At 32.0% G+C, this 17,552-nt stretch overlaps 1 protein-coding gene across 1 annotated transcript in view; it reads left to right on the plus strand.

Moving 5' to 3' along the window:
• LOC108912350 (trypsin-3-like) overlaps window positions 1–16,778 on the plus strand; it is a 24,435-nt gene extending 7,657 nt beyond the window's left edge. Inside the window, exons 2-4 of the mRNA XM_018717559.1 lie at window positions 6,271–6,427; window positions 13,483–13,888; window positions 16,626–16,778. Coding sequence (XP_018573075.1) covers window positions 6,271–6,427; window positions 13,483–13,888; window positions 16,626–16,769 — 707 coding nt within the window. The 3' untranslated portion in view covers window positions 16,770–16,778. The remainder of the gene's footprint in view (window positions 1–6,270; window positions 6,428–13,482; window positions 13,889–16,625) is intronic.
• The last annotated feature ends 774 nt before the right edge of the window (window positions 16,779–17,552 follow it).

Genomic DNA, 17,552 nt, shown 5'->3' on the forward strand with positions numbered 1-17,552 from the left:
GGCATTTCCATCACAAAAACCATATACAAAGACCATATCAGCATATTCATTGTTCGAAAATATGGACGGCATTATTAAACTTATTTTTATTATTAGTTTGAACGCTTTATCTAATGGATAATTTATGCAACAATTCGCAAAATAACATTTAAAACGTCAAATTAACATTGCTTGACAGCAGCCTATTCGAAAATTTTTGTTGAGGTTCATTTTAAAGTTAATCGACAGAATCCAGAAGCACCCTTCCGAAAAAACGATTTTGCCATGAAACTATATAATAAGAGTTAGGAAAAAAGTGAATGTACACTTTTTGTCATTAACTAAGTGTTCTATATAAAAACAGCATCATTTTTTATTTTCAGTAGGGCCGTATTAATTTTTTTTATAATTTAATGAGTTTCCAAAACTCCGGCACTGGTTGCTTGCGGGACTTCTACTTCTATGGAAAAATGGTATCTTATAAGAAGATGTGTCATGCCAAATTTGGCTTAAATAGCCTTCTTCATTTAGAAGTTGTTTAAAAATCTTTAACGCCCTAATTTCGGAAATGAAGCGTCTCTGGAAAAAAAATTATACTTGATTTTTTTCTTATTTTTTTATGAGGAATATCTCCTTAAAGTTTGTCGACTTATTCCTGAAACACCCTGTATAATACATAAATAAGATTCAAAGTTCATTGTTTCGAATCAAATCCGATTGGGTCTGAATGCTGGAAACTATTTCTAATAGGCTAGGAACTATAATTCTAGGCTACTATAATTTAAATAAACACATTAAACAATTTATTATTATTTATATAAAACTGAAAAGCTGCATTGTGAATTTAGATTCCATTATCAAAACTAACATAAAGAGACTCATTTTTTTTTGTGAGAGCAACAGTAGTGGTAGCGAGAGGATTGGTGTTCAAAATGTTCTACCCAATCTTCGAGACATATCTACATTGTAGCTTTTTTAACCTTTACAACGCTTCAAAGTAGTGGTTTCTATTTTCAGGAATCTGACAGTATATGTGTAGGTATATTTCTGAGTATTAATGCGTACAGATTGAATTATAGATTTGGTCGGTAGTTGAAAAACAGTCTACTGATTATTGTGTTCTGCCTAGACAAAACCATGACTCAAAATTGTGAAAGACCGCTCCTTAAGGACACACTTGTGAGGATATCAGGAACAACATATAAAAAGTTACCAAGCGTAGAGTGTACGCTTGATTATTTATTTAACAAATTAGTTGCAAGATTCCATGGTTTATAGTATATCTAAACAAATTCAGTTTTTTTTAAAAAAAACTAGTTGCGCCAATCGAAAGAAAGGGAAATTTTACATGAAAAATGTATATAGTTATTTTCTAAAATGAAAACTGTGGGTTGTAGATTTTTTTTAAGTCGTACGAAAATGTAAAACGTCGGCACTTGGCGCAGGACTCGAGGAGCGCGTTATCCACTAAATCTGTTATAACTTTTGATCTATTTTATCTAAGTCCAAAAAAATTTAAATGAAAGAGGAATCTTGTAGCTAACAAGTTATCATGATTTTAAAATCGAAAAAATATATTTACAGGAATAGTGGTAAATAAAGATAATAACAATTAAAGATCTGCCATTTTTTAATTTTTAAGATAAAAATCTAAAACTTTCAGATTACTTTTGAAATAGCATTTAAAATAGTGTGATATAAAAACAAATCTTTATCTAAAAAACATTTTAATTCGAAAAATTCAACACTCGAAATATTCAATAATTTAAAAAGAGGCAAATTTGATATTTTAGGTCACGTTAAAGTCCAATAACTTGAGTTCAGAATATGATAATGTAACTTTACAGGAGCATTTTTTGAAGCTTGAAAACTATACTTTAAGATGGTTCATTTTGTTTTATTTAAACGTTGAATTTATAATAAAATTTAAAGAAACACAAACAAATTTTTTTTGCTTGTTTAACCAATATATTTTCAAACTATGATCTTAAAAAAGTATAATCAACGAAAAAAAATTTTTTGTTACTATAATATTGTACAAAATACGAAAAAATACGGTTTTCCACTAAATTGTCGCGAGATTCAGTTCTACCTATATTTTTTCACGATGAAATTATATAGTAGAAATTTAACTGGTAATGTAATTCATTCTCGTGATTCGGGAATTATATTTTTGAGTATTAGAAAGATATAGAGAGGACGACTTCTCGGTGAGCGGAGCTCACCTGGCGCATGCTACGTGTCTAACGGAGAGATTCGGGTATGACTCCAACTTTTATGACTCAAGATCCAGCACCAAGTGAATTTCTCGAAATGATTTTTTGCGGATGCAAAAGTGGCTGTGGTAATAATTGCGGTTGCCGGAAGGCGGATCTACTCTGCACCATAGCATGCTCTAATTGTTCCGGAACTGATTGCCTCAATTGCCAAGCATTTTTCGAAGAAGAACGAGAATCAGACCAATTACCAGAGCTTACAATGATTCAAGAGAATGAAAATTGAAAATTGTTATTTTTTTATATTTCTATTTTTAATACTTTTTCATATTTAGTAAATTTATGAATTAAGAATCCCATATATTGACATTTTGCAGTACCCTAAACATCATACCCAAATTTCTTTAAAATTTAACTAGTTGATTTCATTTTATATTTGTTCAATGATCTGAAAAATCCTAAAAATATCAATATGAGTAAAATTGCTTTGAAAATGTAATTTTTAAATAAATTTTTTAAGAGTCGACGGTATTGGATCAACCATTTTGAATTTTTATTTTCTGATAAAATATAATTGTTCAGCGACTTCGAAAACCCCTATAATACCAATTTGATTAAGATTGCTTTGAAAATTGTCAGGTTTTAATAAATTGTTTAAAAAAGTCGGCCATATTGGATCAGCCATTTTGAATTTTTATTTTTTAACATCACATTCTTATTCAGTGACCTCGAAAACCCCTACCCCTATCGCATCAATTTGATTAAAATTGGTTTGAAATTTTTTGATTTATTTAAAATAATCTTTGAAAAAACATTTTTTATTGTTTAAACAATTGAATAATAATTAGCGTACAAATATAAGTTTATAACTTTTTTCTACAAGCCATTTCAAGGCGATTGCAAAAAGTTTTATGAATATTCATGGCTCTGCTAATTATTTCGAAATAATGCATATTTTAAGGCTACTTTTCCTCCACTATGTATAATACTGCAAATAAAATGTTTCTTTACATTTTTTGTATTCCAAACCGATTAACAGCAAAACTGATTTATTTGATCAAGTGCATTTTTACAGTTGCTTAAATTACTTAAACATATTTTAAGACGTCCATGCAAAACTACAATAATAAGAAGCCATCATCTTATTTAATATTGTGTTGTTAAATTAAGCTTATTTTTTTATAAAGATTAATTTTTAATAATGGCCTATGCATATTCAAATTCTGAAATGGCCAATATGGTTTACATTTATGGCCTTGCAGATGGAAATGGCTAAGGCTAATGACTGAGGTTAAGCGAATGTATATGGAAATATTTCCAAATCATCCAACTCCAAATCCAAGAATGTTCAGAAATATTTTTCAACGTTTTCGGAGTCAGGATCATTTCAGAAAGGTCCAATTCCTGGAAGACCTTTGAGTTTTAGAACGCCTGAGTTGGAAGCAGCTATTCTACACGAATTTGAAGATGATGCAAATACTAGGAAGCAAATCTTAATGTGAATCATAAATTAGTTTGGTCCGTTCTGAAGCATCAACAGTTATAGCCGTATCACAAAAGGTTCAAGCAGTACTGCCACAACACTATCCTGCTCGCTAAGAATTTTTTCACGATTTTGCAAAAAATTGAACAAAATGTTGACTTTATCGTTGGCATATTGTTTACCGACGAAGCTAATTTTTCTAGATATGCTACAATAAAATTCCACAATAAACACGATAGGTCTGATGAAAGAGCTCATGCCATAATGGAATCTCGATTTAAACATCAGTTTTCTTTGAATGAATGGGTGGGTATAATTGGAACTTTTCTTGTTGGGCCTACCAAGAAGTTTAAGCGGTACCTGCTACAGACATTTTCTTGAAAAGTTTATGCATGAGGGGGTCCCCACATTTTAGTTTGACCGCTCGTGAATTTTTAAATGAAATATTCGGTAATAATGTGATTTGGACGAGGCATTTAAGAACCAGGTCAACCTTAGCCACCTTGATCAACCGATATCAGCCCTATTGATTTTTTGTTTGGGGACATCTCACGACAAGTTTACAAAGTTCACATTGAATCTAAGGAGCACTTAAGTCAACAAATTATAACTGCTTGTGATGTGATAAGAGCTACTCCTGGAATTTTTGCACGTGTTCGAGCTGCAATTTCAAGATGACCTGAAACATGTATTATGGTTGAAGGTGGCCATTTCCAACATTTGTGATAATAAATCATAGTAAAGTAATTACATTGTTAATTAGTTATTTTGTTATTATCTTGATGAAATAAACAAATTTGTTGTAAATCGGTTTGGAATACAAAAAAGTGCAAATAAACAAAAAGTGGAGATAATACAATGGCGCATATGATGACTTATTTTATTTGTAATATTATACAGGGAGAGATATTTTTTTTTTTTTTTTTGGCAAATAATGATCGATGATACCTCCGCAACTGGTAAGTTTCTAAACCTGGTAATTTTTTGTTTCATACCGCACTGAATTTGGTTAAATTATCTCAAGCGGTTTAGAATATAAAAATTAAAAACTTTTTTATTTTTTAAAACCCGTTGTACCTGGATAATGGCTGTCCTAAGACCCTACATTTATATAACAAAAAATCCTGATTTTTGGCCACGAAATACCCTCCCGGATTTGTGACATCTACAAAGAAACACCCTATATATGCTCTATGCAAATAAAAGCAGTAGCTACCTAAACACAAAATAATTAAGTGAAACAACTTAGAATAAGTGAAAAACGTATGTTCATCAATAAAAAGCTATCATCTGGTGAGCCTACAAGAAATTTGTTGATTTCTTTCGAAGAAGATAAACACGATTTTTTGGTTTGTGTATTCACAATGTTTTGGTTTATAAAGACTCAATTTGTGATATTACTAAAATCTTCATTTCCATAGATGTTCAATGTAGATTTGAGTATTGAATACTGAGCTCCCATAGTCGGGGAATTATATTTTCGTTACAATAGATTGCAATTTGTTAACAATAATTTGATAATCAACCCTTTGTAAAAAATATGCCAAGAAAACTTTTTCCGAGTTTATTTTCTGTCTTCCCACCTCGAACGTATATTCCTTGTTGCAAATTTCTTTACATTTTGATAAAAACAATCCCAAAGATGCAGCATCGGCTTAAAGTCGAACATTTTCTGGCAAACGTTCCATCACCTTCTACATGCGCGTCAAAATGAAATCACAAAATTTTTTATTTATCCGTTGACAACCAAGACTCGACTGCTTGACTTTTTAAAATATATTTTCAAGTTTGTTTTTCTTTAAAAAAACAAATGCATCTGTTTTTCTTGTGTTGAATCGTTTCGTTTCAGAAGTCAGCAATAGTCACCCACCATAGCTGAGTTTGAACGTCATTAATGCCATACCTCCATTGTCTCAATATCCGATAGAACATTTCCTCATGTGCGTCACTGTTTCGCGAATGCAAGAAATGTACATAAGAAGCACTCTTTTAATTTTGTCAGCACGATCTCTATTCGTGACTTTTACGAAGTTTTTCTTTTCTTTTTTTTACAAACTCCCAATACAATGTTCAGGGAAAGAAGAAATAATTTTTGTGATTCAACAAAGGGGATATATTTGACATTAGAAGTGCCTGCTCAATAGAAGTTCTTTTTCACAAATTGTTATTCTGTTACTCGACTCTAAAAAGGTTATAGCCAAGGGATAAGGGAGTTTCTCGAATATTTTAAGTCAAGGACATTTAAAACTCTATAACCAAGAAGTTGTTCCTAAGACCTCTGAGGCGCTGTTGCCATATTTTTCAAAATTTACCTCAATCTGGTGAAAAATAAATATTTGGACACCTTGTTTTGGATATATAAAAATAGCAATGTTATTGCAGCCTTATTAGCCAATATAGTCTAACCATGATATCATAAATTGAGAAATTTAAGCTAGTGTTTACATATATTCTGTTGTCAGAAATTGTCGGTAATATCAGGCCCTAAAATGACAAAACAAAATGTCAAGGGATATTGGTTTTTATCTCCTGATAATGCAACAGTTTTCTTCAGAATAAAACTTTCAGTGTGTTCATATAACTTCATTTCAGGAAACGCCATACCTGGAGGAAGAATAGTCGGTGGTACACCCGCCAACATATCTAATTATCCTTACCAGGTTTCAATCCTTCATAATCGCAGTCACTCGTGTGGTGGAAGCATAATAAGTAATACTTATATTCTTACTGCCGCCCACTGCACTTATAAGTAAGTAACAAAATTCGCAATTTCTTTAAGTATGTCTTTGTAATTTAGTAATTAACATAAAAAATTGAAAATGTGTTTTGCTGTTCCTAAACCAACTTACCACAGTAATGGATGTTTTTAAAGTTCTTTTGTAGAACAACTAAATATATTTGAAATTATCTTAAATTGTTGAACAAAACATAATAATAAACATCGCCTATCTAGGTCATTAAAAAATAAATAAAAAGTGCAATAACTAAGTTCTAGGAATATTCAAGGTCAGACGACTTGTTTTGTCCGTTGGAAATCCTATTTTAATCAACGCGGTTTAAAGGGAAAACCAACTGGGATTAGTGTATCCTAGAGTATTATAAATCCCATCATATTTTATATAATAATGTTCCGATACATTTTTTAAATATTTGATCTCATATATAAGTTGTTTACAAACAAAACAAGAATGTCGTTTTCTAGTATTCCCCAAATAAAATGAAAAAAGTACAATTTTAAATTCAGCTTAAAAATAGCAAACGTCTTTTCCATACAACTTTTTGTCTTTGAGGCACAGAAATCTCCTGATTTAAACTATTCCTCTGAAAAGGTATGTACAGAAAAATATCGTTTGAAAATATGTTCTCTTTATTTAAACTCGGTTTTAATTTGATTCAACCATGCTTTGATGTGAAAATTTTCTTTCTATATGAATCTGATATGTTAAACAGTAGCAATATTTATTGTGCTAACACTTTTTGAAATATATCATGCATAACTAATGGATTGAAAGAGCAAATAGGGAACAGCAAGTTGAAATATTTGCGGCATGATGTTATAACATCATGCCACAAATCGTCTTAAGGCCTGTGACATCACCAAAATTATTTTTCTTTTTTTCAATAATATTTTTTTCCGCCATCCTTTTTTCTTATTAAAGAAATCTATCGATACCTCTCTATATTCATTAAAAAATGAAGTTTTAGGGAAATTTAGACATAGCGGTACGGTTTTTAGAAACAAATGATTTATGTTAATAATAAATATAAACAGTGAAAATATCTTATTCAGTAGCCGATTTGACTGAACAAGTGTTTTCCTTTATACAGTGTATCCCACCGGGAATCGCTGCCATCGATATCGATACCTGGAAAAGTACTTATTTGAAAAATTTGAAAATTTGGCAGCTTATCAAAGTCAGTGGGTGCAATACAACTAAAATATTTTCAAGGTCATAGCACTTCCGGTAATACCGGAAGTCGATGCTATCTTCGTTATTTTAAATGGAACACTCTATATATTTTTGCATTTTTTGATTCTACTTGAAATTCTAAGGTCACTTTGTATAACAAACCTAGTTCCTAAATTTTGTAGTTTTTGAGATATTGACATTTTTATGAAAAATTTGACAGATGCAAGGTTGTGCGAGGTCCTCTGTATTTTATTCCAGCAATTAGATATCAATTTGAGATTCGGTATATGAGTAGAACACGTATGGAACAATCTTCCAGAATATCCATAAATTATAAAATATGATACCGAGTGTTTAATTTTCGACTGTACATTTTGATAACTTCAAAGAGTTATATCTTTGTTAACTTAAATGGAACACCCTGTATTTTTTTGGCCTATCTTGTGCAGAAATTAATTATCTTTCACGTGATGTAGGCATTGTAGGGGCTGTGGTTACTAATTTTAGAGATAATTGCAATTTTTTACTTTTTCTTCAATTTTCACATTAACTTAACTTTATCAAGGGGTCTATGGGTAGGAACAATCGTTATTGACAATCAAACTATCAAACAACAATAAGTTGTCAAATAATAGTGTATAGTAAAGAAGCAATTATTACACAAGATGCCTGGCCAGCGTTTAAATTTTAGTAATGAGGATTATTTTAATTTATTTATTATTTACGGACAATGTAACAAAGTAATATCAAGAACATGTGATACATTTGCAGTACGATATCCAGACAAGGTAAAGCCCTCGCGAAGTACAGTAAAGCGTCTGGTAGAAAATTTTAGAAATTTCGGATCTGTAGTAATAAAACCGGATAGAAGAAAACCTGTTGTGGATAATGAAAATGTCGAAATTGCAATATTAGGTTACTTTAGAGCATTTCCAACTATGTCAATTAAGCAAGCGGCACTGGAATCTGGTCTCGCCAAAAGTTCGATTCATAGAATTCTTCATAAACATAAATTTCACCCATATTCTTTACATATGGTGCAAAAATTAAACGAAGCAGACTTTTTAAAACGGATTCAGTTTTGTGAGTTTATGTTGATGAGATACCAAGATGACATTTCCTTTTTGGACAATATTATATGGAGTGATGAATCCAAGTTTACAAAAAATGGATTATTTAATAGACATAATTCGCATTACTGGTGTGACACAAATCCGCATGTAACTCGGGAACGAAATTTCCAAAATAGTTGGCAATTTAATGTTTACTGTGCCATAAGAAATAATGAAGTCGTGGCACTAGAATTTTATGATAATAATTTAAATAGTAAGTAAAAGAATGTGATAAAATTAATTAAAACTTAGTAATAATATTTTATTGTAGGTGAAAGGTATCTGCATATCTTACAAAATCTTGACTATTTAGAAAATTTGAATTTAGAAGAACACAGGAAGCTGTTTTATCAACATGATGGCGCACCTTCATATAATGGTTACATAGTTAACAATTTTCTTCAGCAGAGTTTCTACGATCAGTGGATTGCAAATAATGGACCTTTCTTGGGAAACTATAAAGTCCAAAGTCTACAAAGCTCCACTAACTACAAAGGAAGACTGCATTCAGAGGGTCAGAGATGCGTTCCAAAATCTATCTCCACTGTTAATTAGACGAGCTACTCATGAAGGATTCATTCATAGATGTGAGAAATGCTTGGAAGTTGCAGGCCGGAATTTTGAACATTTATTGCATTAGAAATTTATCTAGTACCGATTCTATTTTGTCTTTAGTTTCAACTAGTTTTTTTTAATGTGACTTTCCCATAATGTTACAGGAGTTCTTTGCAACGTCACTGTATAACCTGTAGAACCAAATACCAAATGTGTTTAACAAAATCATTATCCACAACAGGTATTCATCTATCTGATTTTACTATGACAGAGCCGAAATTTCAAAAAAATTCTACTAGACGCTTTGATATACTCCGCTTTAGGGGTTTACTTGGCCTGGATATCGCGCTGTAAATGTATCACGTTCTTGATATTGCTTTGTTACATTGTCCGTAAAAATAATAAACAAATTAAAATAATTCTCATTACTAAAATTTTACTACACACTTTGACAACTCGTTGTTTAATAGTTTGATTGTCAATAACGATTGTTCCTACTCATAGACCCCTTGGTAAAATTAAGTTAACGTGAAAATTGAAAAATAAAAGTAAAAATTGCAATTATCTCTAAAATTAGTAACCACAGCCCCTACAATGCCTACATCATGTGAAAGATAATTAATTTCTGCACAAGATAGGCCAAAAAAATACAGGGTGTTCCATTTAAGTTAACAAAGTTATAACTCTTTGAAGTTATCAAAATGTATAGTCGAAAATTAAACACTCGGTATCATATTTTATAATTTATGGATATTTTGGAAGTTTGTTCCATACGTGTTCTACTCACATATCGAATCTCAAATTGATATCTAATTGGTGGAATAAAATACAGAGGACCTCGCACAACCCTTGCACCTGTCAAATTTTTCATAAAAATGTCAATATCTCAAAAACTACAAATTTTAGGAACTAGGTTTGTTATACAAAGTGACCTTAGAATTTCAAGTAGAATCCAAAAATGCAAAAATATATAGGGTGTTCCAATTAAAATAACGAAGTTGGCGTCGACTTCCGGTATAACCGAAAGTGCTATGACCTTGAAAATATTTTAGTTTTGTTTCCCCCACCAATTTTAATAACTTGCCAAATTTTAAAATTTTTCAAATAAGTACTTTTCCAGATATCGATCGCGGTGATTCCCGGTGGGATACACTGTACATATATCTTTTGAAGGGCAAAAAAGCAAACTTGTTTCATAAAAGTTTCTAAGAAATACAAGGTATCCGCAAATTTCACCGACAACGTTTGACTGCATATTCACGACGATAAATAAATACGATTTGCGAAAAAAAAAGTTAATTAAAAAAAAAAATTCTCTTACAAGCCTTCAATGTTGTCAAAAATAAAACTAATTTAATTAATAGCTTTATAACCCTTTTAAGGATCGCGTTAAAATTTAGACTAATATGGCGTATTATTTCTTAAAGCTTTAGTCAAATCGATATATTGGGTTTTAATTGGTTTTCTCCAGTTACCTCTCTCTTTTAGCGGTCAAAACTTTTACAGTGCTCGTATTTTTTCAAAACGGGCAGCAACATTGACAAGATTGTTTTATTTAAAAAAAAATTGTCTCTTGAGAAAATCGCCTCCAGAAAACCATTATTGAGAAAAATGGTATTATTTGCAGGTCTGTGCGTTTCGGTTTGCGTAGCAGTGTCAAGGTTTTAAAACTTTCAGTTCAATAGGCGATGAAAACAAGATGTTGATTGCTGTGGTTATCAGGTAACGTCATTATTGTCGTGTTTCTTTAGGATTCTCGTCACTCCACACATGCAAATTATGAAAATTTGCAACTCCGTTCCTTGTAAAACAAGATTCGTCGGTTCAAAACAATTTTTGAAGCAAATTATGATCCTCTGCGAAGCCATTCACCACCCAAGGTCAAAATTGTAAATGTACGTTGGGATCTAAATTTTCAAGTTCTTGAGCAGGAGTTAAACGAAATGGCCGAAGAAGTTACTTGTTTAAAGTTTTGTGAACATTAGTTTTCATATATTTTATTGTCTCGATACACTGCGGACACTTCATAATTTGCATATGTGGAGTGATGAGAATCCTACAGACAGACAGACGGACGGACGGACGGACGGACGGACGGACGGACACACGGACACACGCACACGCACACACACACACACACTCTATTACCTAATACTCCCTTACCTATTACTCTCTACCTAATTAATAAATCGATTGTAGAGGTTTACAATGATTAGGGAAATGTTGTCTCTGGGAATACTGCTAATTTCAACTTTTGAATGAATGAAAAAAGTAATAAAATATTTAAAAAATATGGCGATATTATTATTCTTCGTAGCAAATTGAAAACATTTTCTCTAAGGGCCCTCAAAAAAAAAATCGCAAGGATTTAAATTCGGTGATCTAGGAAGCCACGATAAGGTGTATCTCGTCTCTTACAGGTCCTGGGTATACTTAATTAAATAATCCTCAAACGTTTTGTGAAGAATCTGCTGGAGCAAGATCGCATACAAAACATTTCTTCACAGAGGTTTAATGTAGCAATCTGATTGGAATAAAATATATATACCGACTCACAGGTTACACAGTAAAGAAAACGGTGTGAGTGAAAACAATAAAGGTTCGGAGTGAATCCCTAGAGTCAAATTATTGAGTACATGTTCACTCAATATTGGGCATTTTGGTCATTTTACTCCTTTGTGATTATATTTAAACTAAAACTGAGTACTTTCACTGAAATAAATGAAAATATTTTCATTAATTTTTCCATAACTTGTTTCAATTGAGCATTGATTCCGCCATAATGTCTTTTAATTTCACTGTATTTATCGAATATATAAGATTTTTAAACGAAGAAAATCGATTTTCACTTTTTTCACCTATTCACCCTTCATTTTCATTCCCAAAATAGGGGATCATGACATTGGCAATAATTTTCCCTAAATCTGAATCAAATAAGCTTTAATTTAAAAAAAAATGTAAAACGATTCGTTAATTCTTCTTTGTGATATTCAATTTTGACATAAAAAATGCCGTTTGACCCACCGCCATCGTGCGGCGGGTCTCAATTGGTGGGTCTCAGCCAGGACCCGCGAAGTGAATTAATTTCAACAATGTATGTCCTAATTAATCATTTATGAATGATTTATTTTTGCAGACAATATTTAAGTAGTTAATTAAAAACCAAGTCAACTCTAAATTGGTTACTCAGAACAGAGTCAAAAGTCACACATTTCTGATGCAATAGTCTGACTCAGAATCAGTTGTACTCATACTAACAGTGTGAAAATTTCATTCAATCGGGTGTGGACAGAAATTGATACATTATTGAGTAAAATTGAGTGAAATTTGGGTAAATTTTTTTACAGTGTAATTTTGAATTTATGATGAAAATACCTCTTTCTTAGATAGTGTCACAGAATTATGAAGATTATTAACTCCTCTTCAGGTAAGACATAAACTCATCGGTAAAAGAATTTGTATGTGGAAATTAAGATCAGTAACATATTCTACAAGTTTACTGAACTTTCACTTTTGAATTCTAGTTAAGGATTATTTTATTAGCCATTAAATATTACTATTATCAATCAGATTCACTATTTATGGTCAAACATAGTTCTTATAATGAACAGCAAAAATATATTTTGTAAAAATCGATTCATCTCGTTAAAGTAAAACAATGCAAAATACAGAGAATTCGGAAATGTTGCAACAATGCATGGTTGGTACTGCCAACCAAATATCCCTAAATCATAGCGTCACCAATATTAATGATTCATTTACAATGAATAAAGACAAACCTTTACATCGAGATAATCCGATCACTGATTAGTTGAATAGAATCTCGTGAAAAATTACATTAACCACCAGTCGACGAAACAGAATGTTGCGTTTTAGTGTAATTTTAATCTTATTGTTTCAATTTTACCGAAAAATAAACGCCAAGAAAATAAAGTCACTGTTCCAGACAAAATTACTGGTCACGTGGCTTGTAATCATTTGTGAAGGCATATTGTTTTAATCAGAAAAATGTTCCATTAAGAAAAAACAAAAGTTTGGTTTATGTCGTCGAAATACAACAGTCAATTGTTTTATATATATATATATATTTCCTTAAAATCCGAAAAATATTTTTTAGTCAGTACTATTTCTTCTCAGACAGAAAGATAAAAAAGAAAATGGGCGTAAAAATTATCAAGTCCTGAATCCCAATCTTTCTTCTATCAATTAATTTTGTTCTTTTTAAGAATCCCAGCAAGCCAGTTATCCATCAGAGCTGGATCTTCGTTCCACAACTCAGGAGGCACAGTAGTAGCAGTGTCACAAATATACCAGCACACCCAGTTCAACCCCGACACCTACGACTATGACATATCCGTTCTTAAACTAAAATCGAGACTGACGCTCGGAACAAACATCGCTTTGATTACCATGATAGCCGCCAACACAGCAATAAGAAACGGTGATTTGGCCGTTGCAACAGGTTGGGGTCAATTGACGAACGATGGGGCCATTCCCACCCAGCTGCACACCGTTTCTTTACCCACGATAACCACAACTACCTGTGCGGGGTACTATGGGACTGGTGTTGGTGGAATCACGGATAGGATGTTCTGTGCTGGGTATGCGGAAGGAGGGAAGGATACATGTCAGGTGAGTAGCAGGCGTCATATGACCTTTAGGCTAAAAGACCTCAAAAAGTTGGTGCATGTTACACAGGGCGTCTAAAAAACACGGACCAATTGCGTCAAATTGAAAGTTTAATAACTCGCTTATTTTAAATAGAACACCCTGTGTTTTATAATACCAGTAGATGCACCTGTTAATTCTCTTTCCATTGGTATAAGCATTCCCTATACCTAAATCCCGCCGATTTTGAGATATTTGAATATAAGTACAAAGACGAATATAATCCGACAGTTAGCTGTGGGTTGGCTGTGGAAAAACATTTAATGACACCAAGTGTCATTACTTATTTAGCAGATTTGCTGTCATTGCTGTAAAGCGAGTTTGTCGATTTTCCAAGTGTTTTCAATAACAATGGCACACTCTGGGTACACACACGACTTTTTAAATTTAATTATCATTTACGGGGAGTGTAATAGAATTGTTAGTAGAACATGTCACATGTTTGCAGAAAGATATCCAAATAAGCACAGACCAAGTCATGATATGGTCAGAAGACTATTAAAGAATTGTTCTGAGAATGGAAAGTTTCTCCAGAAACATGATAAAAGTAAGACATCAGTGGACAACGAAGAAAATGAAGTAAATGTATTGGCATTTTTCACCGCTTATCCACAGGCGTCAATTAGAGATGCATAATAAATTCACGTCTATCAATAGGAACTATTCACAGAATTCTGAAGAAGCATAAATGGAAGCCATTTTCATTTATGTTAATACACCATTTGCAACCTGACGATTTACCCCGACGTGTAGTCGTCGTGTGTGTACCCAGAGTGTGCCATTGTTATTGAAAACACTTGGAAAATCGACAAACTCGCTTTACGGCAACGACAGCAAATCTGTTAAATAAGTAATGACACTTGGTGACATTTAAATGTTTTTCCACAGCCAACCTACAGCTAACTGTCGGATTATATTCGTCTCTGTACTTATGTTCAAATATCTCAAAATCGGTGGGATTTAGGTATAGGGAATGCTTATACCAATGGAAAGAGAATTAACAGGTGCATCTACTGGCATTATAAAACACAGGGTGTTCTATTTAAAATAAGCGAGTTATTAAACTTTCAATTTGACACAATTGGTCCGTGTTTTTTAGACGCCCTGTGTAACATGCACCAACTTTCGAATATTCCAGATATTTGGACACGTTTTGGTATTGACCATCTAAAATTTCAGCTTCCTATCTTAAAAATTGGAGGAGATAGAACCGATTAAGTGTAGGTATGTTTTTTTCAAAAATTTTGAAAAAGTCAAAATATTTAAAAAACTATTGAGTTTAAGGATAAAGTAAGGTTATAAAACTTACCTTAAAATTCGATGTAGAATCCAAAAATTAAATAAAAAATAGTACATTCCATTTGAAATAAGCGAGTTGACGTTTACTTAAGTTCCACGGCGACGCCAATATTTTTAATCGATAGAACATTAGGAGAAACCCCCGTACATACATTTTCAGAAATCCAGTACGCGTAGTTTTCCAGAAACGTCTAATTGAAGGTATATCTGCAACACCCTGTAAATGTCAACTACTAGAAGTGACGAAACATAGCAAAAAAAATTAAAAGTCGATTATCGCGAAAACTATCAATATTTTAATAGGGATCATAACACAAAGTCCCGTTAATTTTTCACGTACAATTCGATAATACCATAAAAAATTGAGGTTGCCATTTAAAAAAATCAAGTTGATACCTGCCTAGGAATAACTGAACACTCTGTATTTTCATTTTGTGCAGCTCGGGAAAGTAGGTAGCCCTATAGAAAAAAAAATTAAGTTATATCTTTTATTAACCTAGGTATTGGACTTACGCGAACTAGGTGGACACGGTGTAGGTATAGAAAGACATTGGCGGATAATTTCAAGGCACGCCTCTTGTGGCGGTAAATTGTTACAGTAGTTCAGATAACAGAACTTATTGGCTTATTCGTCTCAACAAATATTGTACGGACTATACTCGTATTTTGTATGTTTACACAGAAGAATTTAATAATAGAAATAAATAATTCCATGCCAGATTTAGATTAACTTGCTTCATTCTCTTTCCGTTTAGTAAATGCTTATTATTATCAAAATTTAATCAAATTAATAAATTACTTTCATTACTAAAAGCGGCGCTGCAATCTTATCTTAATTTGAATTTTCTCGGACTTTGTTCTACGCATCCTTCATTGTTGAATGAACCTTATATTTAATATAACTCCTCATAACAAACGTCAAAAATAAATAACGGTATTATTAGCTTTAATTCAGATTTTAAATGAATTTTAGACTCACTGAAGGGGTTCATCTTTTATAGTTTGGCATAAAATGCAAGAAAATTAAAAAAAAAAGTAGAATTCCTGCACCTTAGTTATATACAGGTTGCACAACCAAATACTGGAAATACTGATCTTTGTAATTGGTGTGCGAAGAATTCGAATTTACCCATGAATTGCCTCCAGAACAAGCGATTTAGATTTCACTAAAAAATGATTTGAGAAAATTACACATTTCTTTATGTAAAACAGGGGAAATCTCAAATACGGTGATACTTTAGAGCATAATAAATAGAAGTTAACCTTTTTTTGTCCTTAAATTACTTGTGCCTAGTTTGCCCGTATTTTAAACAACTTCAATAAATACAATCGTTTTCCATTTGAGCAATACTACTGAAAATTGTTATATAACATGGTCATCATAATATTTTTTCGTTTTTAGGGAGATTCTGGTGGTCCCCTGGTCCTATCCGGCGCACTCATAGGCATCACTTCCTGGGGAGACGTTTGTGGAGGAGCCAAAAGTCCTGGAGTGTACACAAAATTGTCCTTGTTTAGATCTTATGTTGACGGTATAATAAAGTAATACACAATATTTCTTGCAGTCTTTTCTTCCAAAATTACCTAATAAAAAAATAATAAAAGTGCAACACAATTTTTTGTTGTTCCAAATTTTCAATTCAGGTAAGTAATTTTATTTTCACCCTACGAATATTCTCAAACCATTTCTCAAACATAAAATGAACGTACATAAATGTCTGTTTTAGTAATTCAGAAAAATTAAATTCAACATTAACCGCATTGAACTTTGCCTATAGGCCAATCAATAGAGCATTAAATCAGTGATTTTGTGACAAAATCGGTAGTGGCAAACGGACTGTGCCATCATATAAATGACAGCCTATAGATATTATAATAATAATAATTATTATTATTTTGAAGGTAATTTGTTTGGGAATGGGGTCAGTTTTTTTTTAAAAAAAAAACAGTTTATTGGTTGGTCGACGTTTCGGCTATATTTAAGCCTTCTTCAGGACACTAAAATAATTACAATAAATAAACATACACATCATTATACATATTGACTATTAGGATTAAAACAGATTAAAATTCAATAATATTACAATGATGAAGGATCAAGAACCAATCACAAGGAAACGTTTACGAAAATATAATAATAAATTTATCGGGTACTTACATCCAAAAAAGGTTTTCCGTGTAACAAATAATCTAAATAATGGGGAGTAAAATAGGTAGTATGTTGCTGTATCAAAATAGTACATTACTCGATGTTGATTAAAATATCTATGAATGAAACATATTAGAGGATTTAAGTGTGGAACAGAAAAAAGGGGGCCAAGACAAAAAA

This window comes from Anoplophora glabripennis, unplaced genomic scaffold (assembly GCF_000390285.2).
Source record: "Anoplophora glabripennis isolate ALB-LARVAE unplaced genomic scaffold, Agla_2.0 scaffold956, whole genome shotgun sequence".
NCBI lineage: Eukaryota > Metazoa > Arthropoda > Insecta > Coleoptera > Cerambycidae > Anoplophora > Anoplophora glabripennis.